Source organism: Urocampus carinirostris, chromosome 14, assembly GCF_059441175.1.
Source record: "Urocampus carinirostris isolate Australia breed hairy pipefish chromosome 14, RoL_Ucar_1.0, whole genome shotgun sequence".
Lineage (NCBI taxonomy): Eukaryota > Metazoa > Chordata > Actinopteri > Syngnathiformes > Syngnathidae > Urocampus > Urocampus carinirostris.
In genome coordinates, this window is record NC_142362.1 from 19,514,020 (window position 1) to 19,532,622 (window position 18,603).

An 18,603-nucleotide genomic window follows, 5' to 3' on the forward strand; every position below is an offset into this window, starting at 1 on the left:
CGTTTATTTATATTTGTATCTCTAGTAATTTTAATCCTAATTTCTCCCTGGTTGTACTTTTCGAATGCGGCGAAGGACTTGATTTTTTTAAAATTTGATAATTATTCATGTATTTTTGGTTTCTCATATTCCCCAGCCGTCCGCCACAACCCTGTTTTTTACTTTTAATGTGTATATGTTTTATTTCGTTTTTCACTCCATTTCTATACTTAACTATAATTTTCACCATTTTTAGTACTACTTTCCAGTACTTTTCACGATTGTCCACTGTTTTTAGCACTTATTATTACTTTTTTAGTTATTTTTACTTACTTTTCATTTTTTCACTTGATTACCGAAACTTTGCCGTAATTATCTTCATACTTTTCACCATCGACTTTTCAGTATTTTTTTTCGCTTTTTTCCCCCATTTTTTCCCTGTACCTTTTCAGCACTTAGTGATATGTTTCAGTTATTTTTCATACTCTACAGTATTCTTTTAAACATGATGTAGTATTTATTACTTTTTTTCCATAATTTCAACTATTTTCTGTACCTTTTTAGTACTTTTTATAGGTTTTAGTTCTTTTTACACTCTTTCAAGTTTTTCACTTGATTTTTGACACTTGGCCGCAATTTTCCTCACACTTTCAACTTTTTTCAGTTTCTTTTTGCACTATTTTTAACCAGTTCTCTGTACTGTTTCAGCACTTTTTGATATTTTTCAGTTATGTTTCACACTCCACAGTACGCTTTATAATACAGCTTACTATTTTACTATAATTTTCACATTATTTTTTAAGGTACAGTAATTTAGAATGGCGCCCATTCACTCATGCATGCAGGTGATTGACAGACGCTGCCGGGGCTTTATTATTATTATTTTATTTTTTTAATCAAATAATTTATTTAGGTTTATTTTATACTTCTTGAATTTCATACACAGGTTCGACACCTCCTGTGTACTAATTTCAATATTTTTACTTTTTGGATTCCATTTCAAATGTAACTTTTCCAAATTTGCGCATTTTCTGCACACAAGCATGATTGATAGCTGCGGCTAGGGCTTTCTTTTTAATCATAATTGTTATTTTATGTGTTCTTATTTTATTTTATTGATATTCTGCAACAACACGCAGTTATTAATTTGGATATCCATATTATGTCTAACGGTCATTTCTCCACAATTGCGCCTTTTCATGGCATGCGCGTGATTAAGAGCGTCGAGGGTTATTTTTAATCATCTTTTTTTATTTCATCTTTTTTGATTTATGAAATCCTCCCACTCATCTTTCACAATTTATTTATTAATTCCATTTTTTATATCAATTTCAATAGTCATTTCTCCAAAATGACACCTTTTTTTTGGCGCACGCGCGTGATTGACAGCCGCGGTGAAAGGCTGGCCTCCAATTTGTTCAGACAGCGAGAGCAGCCTTATCGCCATTGGTTGAAAAAAAATGCCTAGTTGTCTGCTCTCACTCCCAATTGGTTCTTTACTTTTGGCCACGCCCTCTAGTCGGAAAAAGTGTCCTTCCAGGCGTGGGTATCAATCAGAAGCTTGAAGAAGCCTGGAGAAGATGGCGGCCCAAGAACGGAGAAGACGCCGAAAAAGAAACAGTCTGTCCATTTTGTCTTCGCGCTGAGTCTCTCTAGGATTATATTTTTCCATTTTGATTTGTTTTTCGCATCCGCTATGAGCGAGAGGAGGCGCTCGGCCGCCGCGTTGAGTACGCGGGCTCACGCCTTCTCTGTGGAAGCTCTCATCGGCTCCGGGAAGAAGCGGAAGCTCAGGGCGGCTGCCGCGGCCGCTGCTGCCGCCGCAGCCGGTGTCGGTGGTGCCTGCACCGGGGGAGGTCACCCAGAAGTGGCGTGGGATCCCCAAAAGGACGACGACGACGAGCTCCACTTGGACGAGCACTGTCTCCACTTGGAACCCGGTCAGTGCGCATGCGCCACAGCGTGCTCTTCTTCGCTTTTTGTAGTTTTGTTTGTTTATCAAAGTCAGACATTTTGGAGAAGTGCGACAAGGAGAGACGAATTGCTATGTGTGCTTTCGAAATGCGACAATTACTCATTTTAAAAGAATATATATTCATATTACACTCACGACCAAATATGTGAAAATACACGTTCAAATTTACATTTCTCAAAGCCTGCTTCTAGCTAAAAGCGACATATTCGAGCAGTACTGAATGTGGCCAAGATCGCGTCCGAAAGCCGACATTTTTTACATTTAAAAAAAAGTGTTTTTCTAACAACAAATGCCATAAAGATTAAAATACATGTTCAAATTCACATGATTCTGCTTTTGGGGATTTCTAAGGCCTGCTTTCGCTAATAGTAACATTTCCGAGCAGTACATAAAAGTAGCATGGATCGCGGGTACACGTTAAATTTCAGGTACAGTAAGTCATTAAATTTTCAAAAATAACACTCGCATGACAACGATATATAAAAATAAATGTTTAAACTCATGATTTTTGTGTTTGTAAAGCCCGCTTTAATAGTTAATTGTAAAATTGTCTGGCGGCACGTGAAAGCAGCACGGATCTACACATTAAATTTCAGGTACTGGTAATTATTTTTTTTATTTAAATATTCTTTTACAACCCTGACAAATATATAGAAACATACACGTTTAAACTCGCATGATTATTTTTTTTAGTCTGATTTAGGTAAAGGCGTCATTACTGAGCGGTACATGGAAGCCATCACGGATCCCAGTGTGTGTGCGCTTCCCAAATCCGACAATTTATTTTAAAAAAGTATTTAGCACTTGCATGACAAAAATCATATTTAAAAATTAGGTTTAAATGCACATCTATATTATTATCAAGGTCTGCTTTTGAAGCCGACATTTCTGAACGGTAAGTGAGGTAGCACGGATTTCTGTGAATGCTTTCCGACCACTTTTTTTAAATGCCCCTCTCAGTTGACACGAAATAAACATATATAATACATGTTTAAATTCACATTATAAGTTTTTTTTTATTTTTCAAAGCCTGCTCGATGATAATTCCGAGCGGTAGATGGATGCACGGATCACCGTTATACTTTAAAGATTACGCCCTTAATCTAACAAGTTCCCCTTTTTCCTCTTAATGTTTTATGTAAAACGCAACGTGCATTTTAGGCCAGTCTGCAAGCACAACCTTCTAAACATTTGCATGCTCATCCGAACATTTATTTATCTTTTCCTTTTAATGTTTTTTTTTTATATACATGGAATGTCCTGGAGTGGCACGTCTAATCTCCTTGGAAACCCTGTACACTAGGTTGTTATCAAGGACAATAAAGACAAAAAAAAATTGAAAAAATGAATAATGAGGATAACAAAAACACATGGTCAAATTAAGTTATTATAAGATTTAGAAATTATTTTTGATGGTCGCTGATAGCATGGCTGTGAACATCGTTTACAGCCCGATTAGACGTGGCACTCCACGATAATCATGTCGGAAAAAATATGATTATATATATTTTGTAATTTTAAATTTGCATAAACGAAAGTTTATAATTTAATACCAAGAACCTTTTATAATTTAATTCCCCTCCATTTCATGATACGATTTCCTTTCTTGCTGAATTTATTTCTATTAATATATAAATCCATTTATTTATGTATTCATTATTATTATTATTATTATTATTGAAGTCCATAATCGGGCAACACATTTCCCGTGTTTCTAAATGTCCTCCTGTAATACTCATAAGCCTTCAAATCCATCATTTTACGAAACAACAATCGCTATAATTATTTAAGTTATTGTTGAAACGAACGAACCTTTCTATTAAAATGTCAAGGAACGTCATTAATCTCATTTTTAAGGTCTTTAAGAAATACTCAGACTTAAAAATATATTGCAAAAAAAACAACTAAGTATCCATGCCGAGAGCCGCGACAATTGTTTTTCCTTTTTACCAATGACACAAAATAATAATTAAATATCTGATAAACTGTTAATAAAAATCTGATATTTATTTGGGGAAAAAAATAGTATGCCTACTTATCATCAAAAATGTCATTACCATAACTGCTCAATAAAGTGTTGCACATAAAAGGATAATCCAGTATTTGCAATTCTCGGATGACAAAAAAAAACACATGTTCAAATTCACATTTAACCCTGTCTACAAACATAATTATTCTTGTTATTATTTCCATTAAAGAACGTTTATAATATAAACCCAATAAATGACGCAAATGTAATTTTCCATTTTATTTTATGAATAAAAAATATGTATGCATTCACTAAATACAAACTAATAGCCTTGTAGAAATAGTGTGAGTCGTAGTCCAACTCCTGTTCCAAAAATGTGATTAATAAAAATGTTACACTTCAAATATCGAGTAAAGACGCTATATAAGGCAAAATGTTTCTAAATATCATCCAAAACGATTATTTTCAGTCGTGTAATAATTACCGTAATTACGAAATCAGCTCAATAAGACAGTGAAAAAAATGTTTACTCCTTGAATTTCCTACATTTAAGCTTTCACATTCGCGCACATATTCATTCCATTTAAAAATTCCGTAACTTTAATCTGTTTATGGGAGTAAATTGCTTGAATATTACATATGGAAATGAAAAATAATAAAACAACGGTTTTGGAAAATGGAAAACACGTTAAATTCCTTTATAATTTCAAAAGCCCACAAACAATTCTCTGTTAAACACGAATAATAACTTGTTTTAAACGATGATAACACTAAATGTTGCTGTATTCAAAATAATAATCTGAAACTCTAAAACCGTGGAAATAAAAGCAAATTAAATTAAAAAGTGGAATTTATATGTTTGTTTGGCGACCATTGCGATGTTGAAGCATCAAACACAATATAGCTTTCAGGTAAATACATTCCTTTGATATATATTTTTAAACAATTTACGTAAATATGTTTAACCCGTTTTGACAATAATGTAGCACAGAATACAGCAATTAGAACCTTCTTCGTTGAATACATTTTGAGAAAAATGTAGTCATTAATATACAATAACAATGATAATAATAGTAATAGTCGTTTATTAATATTATTGTTAACAAAAGGACGTTGATAATAATCTAGTATATAACGAATTTATCATCAAAAGGTAGCCAAATTCGATATTCCTCCTAAGTGTTTTTGTATTTCGCTCCAAGATGAGTGAAAAGAGAAAACCAATCTTTGGAGAAAAAAAATCAATAAGACAAAAACAAATGCATGTGAAACAAATAGAGGGTTCCCAAAAGCTTGAAAAGCAAAAAGAGCGAATGAATATGTCAAAATATTTTCCATTCGCAAGCGGAGTTCCTGGGACGATTTCCATGCCACGTTGTCCTCCTCTATTTTCTTTATCTCCCCCCTGTTTTTTCTTTTTTTTTTGAACAAGAAAAAAACTACCAAAACACTCTGGGGAGTTATATTTGCTAATATGGAGTTGTGATTGACAGCCGTTTATTTTTCCTTGACGCTGCCGCAGTTTAAACACGCAAAGAAACACAAACGAGCGCCTGAAACGCACGATAGTGTTTGTTTTTGCGTGCCCAATTATGCAGCACAATACTATGCACTATATTTGGCAAAGAAAAAAAAGACCACCGAATTACAAAAACAACCTCGAAAATAAGAGTGAACTACGCAACAAAAGCCATTTTCAAAACAAAAAAAATTAAAACACCAATTGGACACGCTACAAACTTTGCACACATTTAAATCAACATTATAGAAAAAATTATAATTTGTTAGAACTATTTTGCGGCAAACTTGCCAAATTATGGCTGCTGTTTCAAATAATATTGATTAAAAATTGTTTTATCACAAAAAAAACCCACCAATACGATAAACTCCAAAATTGTCCCACCTTTGAATAATAAAGAAGAATAAATATCAATTAAAACTATATTTTGCAGCAAAAACCCTGAATAATGACCCTATTTACAATTATTCTCGATTAAAAAATGTGTAACAAATCCCATTTCATTACAAAATAGAAATACAAATTGAACATGCTCCAAAATGTTGTCAAAATATATTTAATACAATAGAAGAATGATTGATTAAAACGATATTTTCCAACAAAAACACCAAATTGTTGCCGCGTTAGAAAAACAAATGTGTAACAGAACATATTTTCAATACAACAAATGAAAAAACTTATTAGACACACTCCAAAATTTAATTTAACAATACAGAAAGTATTAATCGATTAAAACACCAAACCTAGCAATAGTTACGAATAATAACGATTAAAAAATGTAGGCAACCAAATCCTTTTCAAGCAAAAAATAAAATTAAAATACACTAGTTGGACACACTTCTTATTCCACATTTGAATTGATAACATCAACACTGATAATGGAAATTCATTGAACTATAACGGGGCTCTTAAATACTTAAATTGAGTATTATTTAATTCAATTATTTGACTGCGAATGGCTGGCAACCACTCCAGGGAGCCCACTGCCTGAAGATCGCTGGGATGGGCTCCAGCACCCCCGCGACCCTACTGATGATAAGCGGTGCAGATAATGGATGGATGGATGGATAAAATAGTTAACCATAAACAGCTAATGGCAAATCTGGTTACAAACAAAAAATAAGAAAAAGGGCATAGTAGCTATTTTATCTTATTTTTTAAACCGAATTTCTCAAAGAAAAACATTTAATTTTTTATTTTAAAAGTTTCTTATCCGTGATAACTTTGCATTATTGCTGCTATTTATTCATTTGTTATTTTTTTAAGGATTAATACAAGGATTAATATAATTATTAATAGTAATAATTATAATAACAGTCAGTCAGAATAGTAATATTAATAGTAACAATAATAGCTATATGGGATGGGTGGGTCGGTTGGTTTGATCCCTCAACCAACAGGTGCACCATTTCATGTGGTGTGTCTTGGGTGCCTACACACATGGGCCAAAAAGTATTAGGTTGCTCCCCTTTTTAACACAATTTGGGTTATTCGTGGAGCGTAGCCATGGAGATTTTATTTAAGCACCGATGTCAAAGTCGAGGCTCGCGGGCCACATTCGGCTCCCAAGAAGGTTTTCTTTGGCCCCAGATTAATTATTGTATCATAAACCATGCATACAGGAATGATTGTGTATTTGTTTTCACAGTGGGCTTCTTCTACTTGCATTTTATTTGATTACAGTTGGGTGAATTATAGAAAAATCTTTTGTGTATTCTTTTTAAGTGATTTTGGCCCACTTTTGTAAAAATAATAACTGTGTGCTACTGATAGTGTCTGAATAATACCAGCTCCTTTTTTTATTGTCCTGTTACCAGGTTTATCAGATAAAGAAAATGTCTTTTGTGCCTGTTGATAATGAAAGATGACCGACAGAGCCGATGAGAAAAATTGCTTTTATCTAATTCTGTTTGAATATATTTGTTTGGTTGAAGGTTAAAGTTTAGTAGACACTGAAAAGGAGAAAAGACATAGAATGGATTTTAAACTTGCAAGGAAAACAGGGAGAGAAGTTTTCCTTTAAGATGATTCAATTCCCTGTTCTAAGGCCCCTCCCCAGTGCCAAATCTTTTTATTAAATCTTCAAGGTTACAAAAGGCAGATCAGCTCTCAAGGGTGTGGCTATCAAAGAACGGCAACATGATTGGGCGATTGTGACACTGGTGTAAACAGTGGATTCTCGTCAAAACAACGAACAGCAGTGCGCGATAATAGACACAATAAGGAACTGAAATCATATGAAGTCTCCTTTATAAAAAAAACAAAAATCATTTCACTTTATGCGTCATTTTTAACATTCAGTTAGTCCGGCCCTCAGCTTGTAGCCAATTGTTTGATTTGGCCCTCCATCCATTTAACTTTGAGACCCCTGGTTTAGAAGAACCCAAATAATTTGGTATTTCTAGAAGGACCCAGAAAACTTTTGGAGATGGGTGTTTTTGAGAGCAGGGGTGGGCAAACTACAGCCCTTGGGCCACACGTGACCCTCAGGCTTTTTCAAACCGGACCGCCAAACGTGAATGGTCAAAATAATATGTATGTATATATATATATATATATATATATATATATATATATAATATGGTAAATAAAATTACTGCTAATGAAAAAAAAGCATTTTTAGTGCCAACTTTGTCCCCAAAATACTGTAAAATTACTACCAAAATATATACCAAACTCATTGCCTAAAAATGGGGCCCAAATATATTTTTCGGCTTTCATTTTTCAAAGAAGAAAAACACTACAGAAATACTTTTAAAAAATCACCTACAGTAATACTGCAAAAATCCTACTATGGAAACACCACAAAAACACTACTGCAAAAATACGACAAAATACTATAAAAATTCAACTGGAGTAATACTATAAAATACTATTACGGAAATATTATGACGGAAATAATGCCAAAATACTACTACAGTAATCCCCCCAAAATACCTGAAAAAAACTAAAACAAAAAACCTTCCATAAAACTACTTCAAAAATACTACTGCAGAAATACTACACAAAACTACAAAGATAAAATTAGAGTAATACTACAAATAAATGCAGAAATACTTTAAAAATCAGACTTCAGAAATTCTACTACAGTAATACTAGATATACTGTACTACAAAAATTCTAAAATGGAAATACTACAGAATTACTACTATGGAAACACTGCAAAATAATACTGTAGAAATAATACAAAGTACTAAAAAATAGAACTACAGTAATAATACAGTAATACTACAAAATTAAATATCATATATAGTGCTTAAAACGGGGACCTAATATACGATTTTGCTTTGTGAGCGTTTTAAAGCAATTTGATGAAACTAATCTATTTTTTTTAAAAAAGGGAAAGAAATAAAACATGTTAATGAATTCATAGATCAAAAAATTGGATATGTGTCCAGGATGGGCCCTTTGGTCAGCTTTTTTAACCCAATGCGCCCCCCCTCCAAATAATTGCCCAGCCCTGTTACAGATGTATCACAATGTTAGCACTTCTAATAAGAAGTCAATTCTTTGTTTTCCCTTGCAGATTCGGAGGCGAGTCCCGGTTCTGAGGGTTCGGACCTTCTGGAGAGGACTTCGTGCTCCTTTAGCGAGCTGACGCCGGCCGGTGAGGCGACTCCCGCCCCCGCCTCTGCCTCCTCCTTGGCGGCCTCCTCCATGGAGGAGATCCAGGTGGAGCTGCAATGTGCCGACTTGTGGAAACGATTCCACGACATCGGCACTGAGATGATCATCACCAAGGCCGGAAGGTAACGCATGAATAAAGGATAGGTTTTTAGATAAGGAGCAGCAGGATTCATTATGTCATTAAAAAGCCCCAGTGTGTAATATTTCACCACTAGATGGCACTGTAAAATGAAATTAAATGAAATGAAATGATCTGCATTTATATAGCGCTTTTCAAGTCAATGACTTCCCAAAGCGCTTTACAATGTGTTCCACATTTCCCGATAGTGGCCTTGTTTTGCAGCCATGTAAGACGCTAACCTGCTTATTGGGGGTATTAGGGGTTCAGTGTCTTACCCAAGGACACTTCGACATGTAACACGGAGGCACTAAATATTACACACTGTCCCTTTAAGTTAAAAATACGACAGTAATACTATAATACAAAAATACAATTACATATAAGACAACAGTAATATTATAAATACACAATCATGATACTACAAAAATATTATCATAATACTAGAAAATTACTACCGCAGTAATACTATGATACAAAAATACTACTTTATGAATCCCTACAAAAATACAACTACAGTAATACTACATAAAAACTACTACATTGACTAAAATACTACAGAAATGCGACCATAATACTATGGTGGTGTTCCAAAAATATTCAAATACTTTAAAAGTACATTGTGTAATATGTGACCTCTATTCCATTGTCTAATGCTAAGAAAACCAGTGCCACAGAGCACAGCGTAGCAGCAATTTTCCAGACAAACAGCAACCTTATGTAAGGATGTGTATGTAAACGAAATATACATTTCTCGACCTATATTTTATAAAAAATAATATTGGTATAATAGTTCATGTTATTTGGCTCAGTATTCAAATCAATGATTGTTTTTTTCAGAATAAAAGTTATTTTGCCAATAGAGGCACTAAATATTAGACACTGTCCCTTTAAGGAAGGATCAATTTGAGAGAAAAAATATGACTGTATAATTCCTGATTTTAACATTTATGAAGAAAGGAAATCATTAATAAATCATTAAATGTGAATATAAAAAATGTGTTTTCTTGAGAAAAAAATCCCAATGTTGCCTAATTTAAGATTTAAGCGTTTTGGGGGCAAGAAAAAACCCCTAAAAATTATATAGAGAATTATTTTTCTCATGAAAGAAACTGATTCTTGATTTTACTATTTGAAAGAGGAAAAATCACTAAATGCTAAAAATAATCAAACTTTTTTTTAGGCAAAAACAGAATAATTTGAAAACTGTTATTTTCGTGGGAGAACAAAAACATAAATCATTAAATGCTCATTTTTAAATTTTCTTTGTGACTACTTCATCATTATTACATTTTGAATGGTAAGTTTTATCATAAAATTATTGTTTTATTATAAAAGTAATTATATTTTGTAATAATATTCATTGAACTACAATTATATAAAAAGAACTCTTTCTGGTCGTTTTTCAACTATTTACAATTCTCTAAAATCTCAAATTTTACTATCCATAAAATACTTGACATTAAATTATCTAAATGTTTATCCTCAACTGGCCTTTTTTTAAAATAATATATTTTCATTAAAAAAAATTACTGTAAAGAAATTGAATTTATGTAGTGGGACTTTATTTATTTTTTTTCTATACCTATATACATCTATATATTTTTTTATTGGTTGCTTTTTCTTATTTAAAAAAATTCTGTAGAGTAGTTTAATGCATGTAAAAGGGATTTCTTTTTGTTACATTTAGGTCTTCAGTTATCCCTGGTTCACTCCTTTGTCGGGAAAAAAAAGTAATATATATTAAAGGTTTACAGAAACAACGGTTGCCTCCTGCACCACTGCGAAACGTTTCGGGCAACCAAGATTCTAGCCAACTGGCCATTCAATTAAAATAATAAAAAACAAAAAAGGCATAGAATGCTTCCCGAACTACTGAGGAACGCTTCCGACAGCCGAGACTTGCGCTGATTGCCCACCCCAACTTGATTTGTAATATGATGGCGATTGGCCTGCACATCTCATAGCGTCTTTTTTTTAATATACTGTCCTGTGACCAGACACCTGCTGTGCGTTCCTGTGCATCTCGTTGAGAAGAGTTTGTGTATCACTCCATCCATCATGCTGCCTACACATGTCTCTCTCGCTCTCGCTCTGTCACTAAGGCCTTTAATCAAGATGCGCCCCCCTAAAAAACATAGACTAATTTAAAATACTTAGTGGGTCTTAATTTGTTCTCTCTCTATCTCTCTCCCTCTCTATCTGTCTCAGTCAGCAAGTGCCCTTAATCAAAATGCGGCTTCAATTCGTCAAGTCATGATAATTTGTATAGCCCACAGCTCACAAGGAGTCTCAAAGAGCTGCACAGACCAGACTATTTCAGACTACAGTGTATTATTACACTATCCCCTGATCTAAAACCTACATGTGGGCAGAAAAACATTTAAAACCTCAGCACAGTCATGGAAGCACGATGACCAGGCTGCAACGGATGTTGCAAGGGCATCAACAAATAATACACAAACATCATCAATATAGAATATAATATATTAGAATAGAATAAAATAGAATATACCTTTTTATTGTTATTGTTACAAAATGGGTTGAACGTATTGTGACAACGAAATTGGTCGTGGCACTCCAGTTCACATTTAACAGTGAGGATAAAAGAAAACAATATGAAATCATTCATAGGTTATCAAATATGTGTGTTTTAAGCCCAGATTTAAACAGTTTTTCTGAGGTTGCATGTCGAATCTCAGAGGGAAGAACAGTCCAGAGCACCAGGGCCCAAAGAGAACACTCTTGAACCTGCGGATTTCTTCTTGGCTCTGGTTTTCTCTCTCTCTCTCTCTTTGTCTCTTAGTCTCTCTCTCTGTCGGTATGTAAGTCCACTCTAATGAAGGCTGCAGAAACAAGAAAAAAAGGTGCAGCACTACTAAGTGGATTTTCACCTTTCACGGTTGGTTTTGGTTCGGGTTAACCGCATACCTGTCAGCCTCCACGGCTCCATGCCCTTACAAACTCGTAATTTCCCTTACAAAATACAAAATAATCTTACACCATATTTTTTTTCTAACGTGTTTATGTCTGTAGTTTAACATGTTATATTGTAGATGTGTTTCATTATATTATATATATTGTTAATTAACATTTGTAGTGAGATCCTGAGTTGCTGAGGTTTATTATAAAAAAGTTCAAAAACTAAGTAGCTTGGACGTTCATTGTAGAAGGAAGAAATACATGCAAATATAATTAAGTAGAATAATACATTTTCTTATTCAAATTATGAATTCATTTTCTGCATTCAATTATTGTTGGTAATATACTGATTAAAGGGATAACCACAAACCTGTCTTTTTTCATTTTATACTTCCTTTTTTTGTTAACTACTTTATACAACATAATAATCCGTAATATAATGCGTCAAAGCAAGTGAGCCGTTTGACAGCCGGCTCTCTTTTAATGAGTTGAGCCGAAAAAGCTGGTTCTCTAAAAAGAGACTGACTTCCTTTCACTACATAACTACCACATGAAATCCGGGGCGGCAGATGCATGCGCACAGTAGCATCAAACTGCTTGCTTCGTTTGCAACGAATAAAACCATACCGAGATAGAGGCTACGGCGGCGAACTCATTTGACTTGATTGATTTGCCGTTTTGTGATAGTCGGTGTATACCGGATGGTACCCATCATTGACAAATTTGCGTTTTTCCGTACAGATTTTCTTGTACGTCGTACACGTTTTAAAATGCATAATAAACGTACTTTGTACGGCAAAAACGTACAGATTGACAGGTATGTAACCGCGAAAACCGAGTGATCTCAAGTCCCAGCACTGCATCTAGTCGCCATCTGTTCCTCATGACGTGGGCAAGATATGATGACGTCACAGCACGCCGCCGTGCCTAATAAAGTGACCGCTTTTCCCCTTCGTCTTTAATGAGCCTCCATTTCGGAAACACGCAATGCATTCTAATCCTTGCCGTGCAATTCACGATAAGAAGGAAGGCAGGGTCGAACACTTTGATTTGATTTGATTTTTTTCATTTTAAAGCGAACACCGTAAAACAGCGGAGGGTCGGCTTCCAGCTGTGATGACGTCAGAAGGAATTCAAACCAACTGCGCCGTCCTGTCATATTTATTGTCGGCATTTATCGATCTCTTTTCTTCTCGCAGCTGCTTTCTTTTTTCCTTTTTGGATTGAGAATCGCAATCTGTAAACGCAATGGGAGATGCATGCGTGCACGTGACGTCAATGGTTACGTCTCACTTGCGGCTTGCGGATGAAATCGTCGAATATTTTCAACCCTTAACGTTCCTCCAATATTCGCCCTAAAATCACAATCCAAGACGTACCTAAAGTAAATTGAATGCTGTTCTTGAACCGTTTGGAGAATATGAACAGTTTTGGCTTCGTTTGAAGCCAATGGGCATCTTGGCTGGAAAACTGGGACCTGATCCCTGGTCAAATGGGATCACAATCCTAAAAACTAGACATTATATTTCACACATTTTTACAAGGGTACGTTTAGGACATTTGGAGACGACAAGAGCACAGTTCTAAAACCTATTCAACTGTGTATTTTACGCCAGCCAATTTTTAGACATTGTAAAGGAGTGGTAAATGTTTGACTCCACTTTCCAGAAGTCAATCTTTGGCGCATGATAATCCCAAGTGGCATGAAAAATTGATTTGAATACACACCTTAAAGGTGTATCTATTTATGTAGGAAATTTCTTTGGTTAACTAAGGTGTCAATCATTTTTTCAATCAGTCGCTAATAGCTAAAGATGTTTGAAGCTAAAAGAGGCAACGTCCGTTTTATCAATGCAGGCCTGTATGAGCTAATGCGGGCCGTGAAAAAAAGCCTCTAACTGTGAGAGTGGTGTCAATCAAAAGTTCAGAGTTTGATGGCCATTTTGGAAATTATTTTACGATTCTGTTTACTTGTAAAAGGAAATTATGAGGCGAAAACAGACTGATTGCGAGAAGGAACATCCAACGATGCAGAAATGCTTTCAGGCAGATTTTTTTAGTTTGTTGATATTACCGTTTTACACTGTTTGATTCACTGGGCTATTTTAGACATAACATGACCATGTTCGCGGAAATTAGTGTCATGAGCTGACTACAAGGGGACAATATCGGTGAGTTCTACTGGCTTTATAGTTTTTGGCTATCTTGTTTCAGACTCATGGTGAAGTTTCTGTGATGAGTACATTTTGAAAAAGCTCTGATCACCGTTTCCCCCCTCGCGACAGAGGCCAGCTTGTGTGGCAGTGAATGAAAACAACTGATTTTATTGAAATATTTTCAACTTAAAATTAATTTCTACAAGCTGCAAATGGTCTGTGCTTAATTGTTCTATAAGATTTCCCGGAAAATAGGTCTTTTTAGTGAGGTTTGCACTAAGGGCTACATTCCATGCAGGGGGGGTTTGCATCTGTCAACACAACACTGACGATTTTTCAAAGGCAAAGTGACAATCGATGTAGTTTCAAAATTCAACAAAATAAGACTACGCCAAGTGTACCTGTGATTAGGTGGTCCGAACACATGTCCGCAACTTGAAATATTGCTACCCTCTGCCGCCATCATTTGGCTTAAATTCATGTTCGCAGTCCCAGTCAGCGTACTCCTCAAGTATTAATAAACGCTCCTTTCTTTCATATTTTTGGGGGTTGGGGTTTGTTTCAAATAGGGTTTTTATTTGACCATTTTCAAGCTACACTAACGAGCGTTCTAGTAAGATTGTAATGTGCTTGAATAGCAACACCTTAATTCGATATTTTTGTACGATGCTGACGACTCTAAATTGACGTCACATTTGGTCTTTCCTCAAAGCCAATGAAATGGTCTTCTTTTTCCTCATCTATTCTTCTGTTTTCTTTCCCCCCACCCAGGAGGATGTTTCCAGCCATGCGAGTGAAGATCGCCGGCCTGGACCCCCACCAGCAGTACTACATCGCCATGGACATTGTGCCAGTTGATAATAAGCGATACCGGTAAGCTAGCTTATTAGTATTTGATATCATCATTCTGTTAATTGTACTAACACAAAGAGAATTATCAAAATAAAATCAACAGTGATTGTCAGTGTCAACAGAATTCTGGTCGGCTAGCATATTAGCGTTTGACATCATAAAATGGTGATAGCACATAGATAATGTATATTTTTGTGTTGATTTCAATATATCACTGATACAAACAAAATGATCAATGTTAGATCAACATGAATTGTCAACGGAACCGTATTAACAGTAATCAGGTGAGTTAGTATATTAGCATTAGCATTCACCATCATATAATGGCGACGGCGCATACAGATAATTTATATATTTTTTTTGTCGATTTAAACATTTCACTAATACAAACAAAATTATCCATGTAAAATCAACATTAATTGCGAAGGAGACCGCATTAACAGGAATTCCGGTGAGTTAACTTAATGCCCTAAGTATTTGACGTCATAAAATGGCAATTCACATATTCATATAATCAGAATTATTTATTTTTTGCAGTAATATAAATCAAATGATAAACGTAAAATCAACATTGATTGCTATTTCATATACAGTATGTCACAAAAGTGAGTACACCCCTCACGTTTCCTGCAGAGATTTCATCATAATGGTTAATTGCACAACACTGCCGTTCGACACAAAACATCGCTTTGACACAATGAAAGGTAGTCCATGTAAAGCTTATATTGCAGTGTACATTTATTTTTTCCCTCAAAAACTCCAAATATAGCCATTAATAGCTAAACCCCTAAACACAAAAACGAGTACACCCTTGAGTGAAAGTCCCTGAAGTTCAATATTTTGTGTGGCCACCACGATTTTGTAGAACCACTTTAATCCTCCTGGCCATGAGCGTCATAAATTGCCACTAGAATCCTCTTCCAATCCTCCATGACAACATGACTGAGCTGGGGATATTTGAGATCGTGTGCTTTTTCACCTCTCGCTTGAGAATGCCCCAACACTGTTCTATTGGGTTTTGAACTAGAGACATGCTTGGCCAGTCCATCGCCTTTAACCTCAGCCCTTCTAGAAAAGCCTTGGTCATCTTAGAAGTGTATTTGGGGTCATAGTCAGGCTGGAACATTGTCCTTATCCTGAGGGAGGGGATCATTCTCTGTTTCAGTATTTCACAGTACATCCCTGAGTTCATGTTTTCTTCAATGAAATGCAACTCCCCAACTCCTGTTGTACTCATGCAGCCCCAAACCATGACGTTCCCAACACCATGCTTGACTCTAGGCACGACATAAACGTGTTTGTACTCCTTACCTGGTTGCCGCCACACATGCTTCACAGCATCTGAGCCAAATAAATTAATCTTTGTCTCATCAGACCAGAGGACATCTTTCCATTAGGCCCTAGCCTTTGTTTACATACTTCTGTTCGTTGTGTCAAAGCCATGTTTCTTCAGTGATGTTCTATTAAACGTTATAATGTGAGGGGTGTAATCACTTTTGTGACATACTATATAAGGTGCACCAGGACTGTAAGGTACATGAAACTAAAACTACTGTTAGAGCTATGCTTGCCTTGAAAAACAATCCTTAGGATTATTTGTATGCACAAACGGAAATCTATTTTATCTATTTGTTTTGCTGCTGAGTGTGATTATTATTTTTTTTTTTCTTTGCAGAATTTTCTGGGATCATTGTTTTTCTTTTTCGGGGGAATTTCTCAGGTTTAGTTTTTATTATTTTGCTGGGTTTTTTTTTTAAGTTTGATTATTTGTCTATATTTTTGGCAGGAATTTCTTAGATTTTCTTCTTTTTTTACAGCAATATTTCTTTTGCTGGAGTTTGATTTGTTTTCTTTGCAGGAGAAAATTAAAACAAAGAAGATAAATATGAGGAAATCTGGTTACGCCACTGAAATCGATTGATCCATTCATAACCGGTTATCACATTTCATTTTGATGATGCATTAACAATTTGATTTATTTACTAGGCCTGCTTTTGAATTACTGGAATTTTTTGGTGCCTTATGGTCTGGAATATAGTTATTATAAAAATGTTTTGTTGGCTGCATTGAAAAATAGCATGACTTGTTGCCATGGCAGCATACAGCGATTCTTATGTTTTTAAGTGGAGGGGTCTGCAAAGGTGCAAAATTACTCTGTCTTTATATTAGAAGGCTGCGTGCTATGCTAGCGCTAGCGATCGAACAAACTTCATTCCAGTTCCCAGTTCTGTTTGACGTCTGTCCCCCTCCCATCATCAACCCCCCCACCCCGGTTTGTTTTTGCGACTTGTGCTTGATGGATGGTCGTCGCGACCAAACATCGGAGCTTGAAGTGCGAGCCAGAAACCTTGCCGTCACGAAAACTGATTCATCAGGTTCAGGCAGCCAGAAGTCCCGCTAGCAGAGACAAACAATTCCACCAGGGCCCCCAAAACAAAAAAGGCCGAAACGGAACGTGCTGCGCTAGCAGTGAAACCAGGACAAGACGACAGTAAATGAGTTGCGGCCGGAACGTTTTGCACGATTATCGATCAAATAGCGCTCACAAACAGTCCTGGTTCTGGTCTCGATTTCTTTTCATACAGGCACTGATGTGGGCCACCATGTGCGCTAGCGTTAGCGTCGGCAAATCTGTTGTTTTCCTGTCAACATTCCAAAAGTTGCGCAACCAATCGGATTTTGTTTCACATGTCACAACGTCTGATCTGATTCAGGTTTTTTCATGGTAACAACGTCAAATGATCTGCATTTTCAAATCACTAAAGACCTCCCAAAGCGCTTTACAATGTGCTTCACACCTACCAATTCACACACTGATAGCGGTGTCAGCCAAGCAAGGCAACTATCTGCTTATCAGGGGCACTAGGGGTTCAGTGTCTTGCCCAAGGGCATTTTGACATTTAACTCTGGGGAGACTGGAACCAAACCGACAACATTTCGACCCCAAGACGAGCTCTACCTCCTAAGCTACTTGAATGTAAAGACTGTTTACTACCGCTAAAGGATACTATCGCTTTAAGAATGAACTCGAGCGACATGTTGTAAATCCGCGACGGGATCTTGGCTGTTCCGTGAGTTACAAAATAAACAAGTGTTCATCTTTCGTGAAAGTGTAATTTTCGTCCACCGTGGTTGTTGAATTCTATGCATCCTCCCACCTGGTTGAAGGTAATTTGCAATCAATTTGGTAACTTTTACGAAGGCGCATCAAAGCACACTTTAATGCAGTGGAATCCTCAAAGAGTGGGCACCCCTGGAGGGGCGCAATGGTCCATAAAGGGGGGCATGGGCGCATTTGACTTCGGGGAACTTTTAAAAAAAATAATCCTAGAATAAGGTTCAATTGCACCTCCACTACACTGAGGGGCAGTGGCGTTCTCAGTGGCAGTGTTTTGTTCACAATACATTCAGCCTCCATGCAGTGCATTAAGTACAAAGTATAAGAATTGAGTATGAAGTGTTGACACAAAGCGTGGTAGGCCCTCA

At 35.9% G+C, this 18,603-nt stretch overlaps 1 protein-coding gene across 1 annotated transcript in view; it reads left to right on the forward strand.

The window, feature by feature from the left end:
- Positions 1-1,513: 1,513 nt before the first annotated feature.
- tbx15 (T-box transcription factor 15) overlaps positions 1,514-18,603 on the forward strand; it is a 39,250-nt gene continuing 22,160 nt past the window's right edge. Inside the window, exons 1-3 of the mRNA XM_088353112.1 lie at positions 1,514-1,919; positions 8,969-9,191; positions 15,037-15,138. Of these exons, the coding sequence (XP_088209238.1) occupies positions 1,676-1,919; positions 8,969-9,191; positions 15,037-15,138 (569 nt within the window). The 5' untranslated portion in view covers positions 1,514-1,675. The remainder of the gene's footprint in view (positions 1,920-8,968; positions 9,192-15,036; positions 15,139-18,603) is intronic.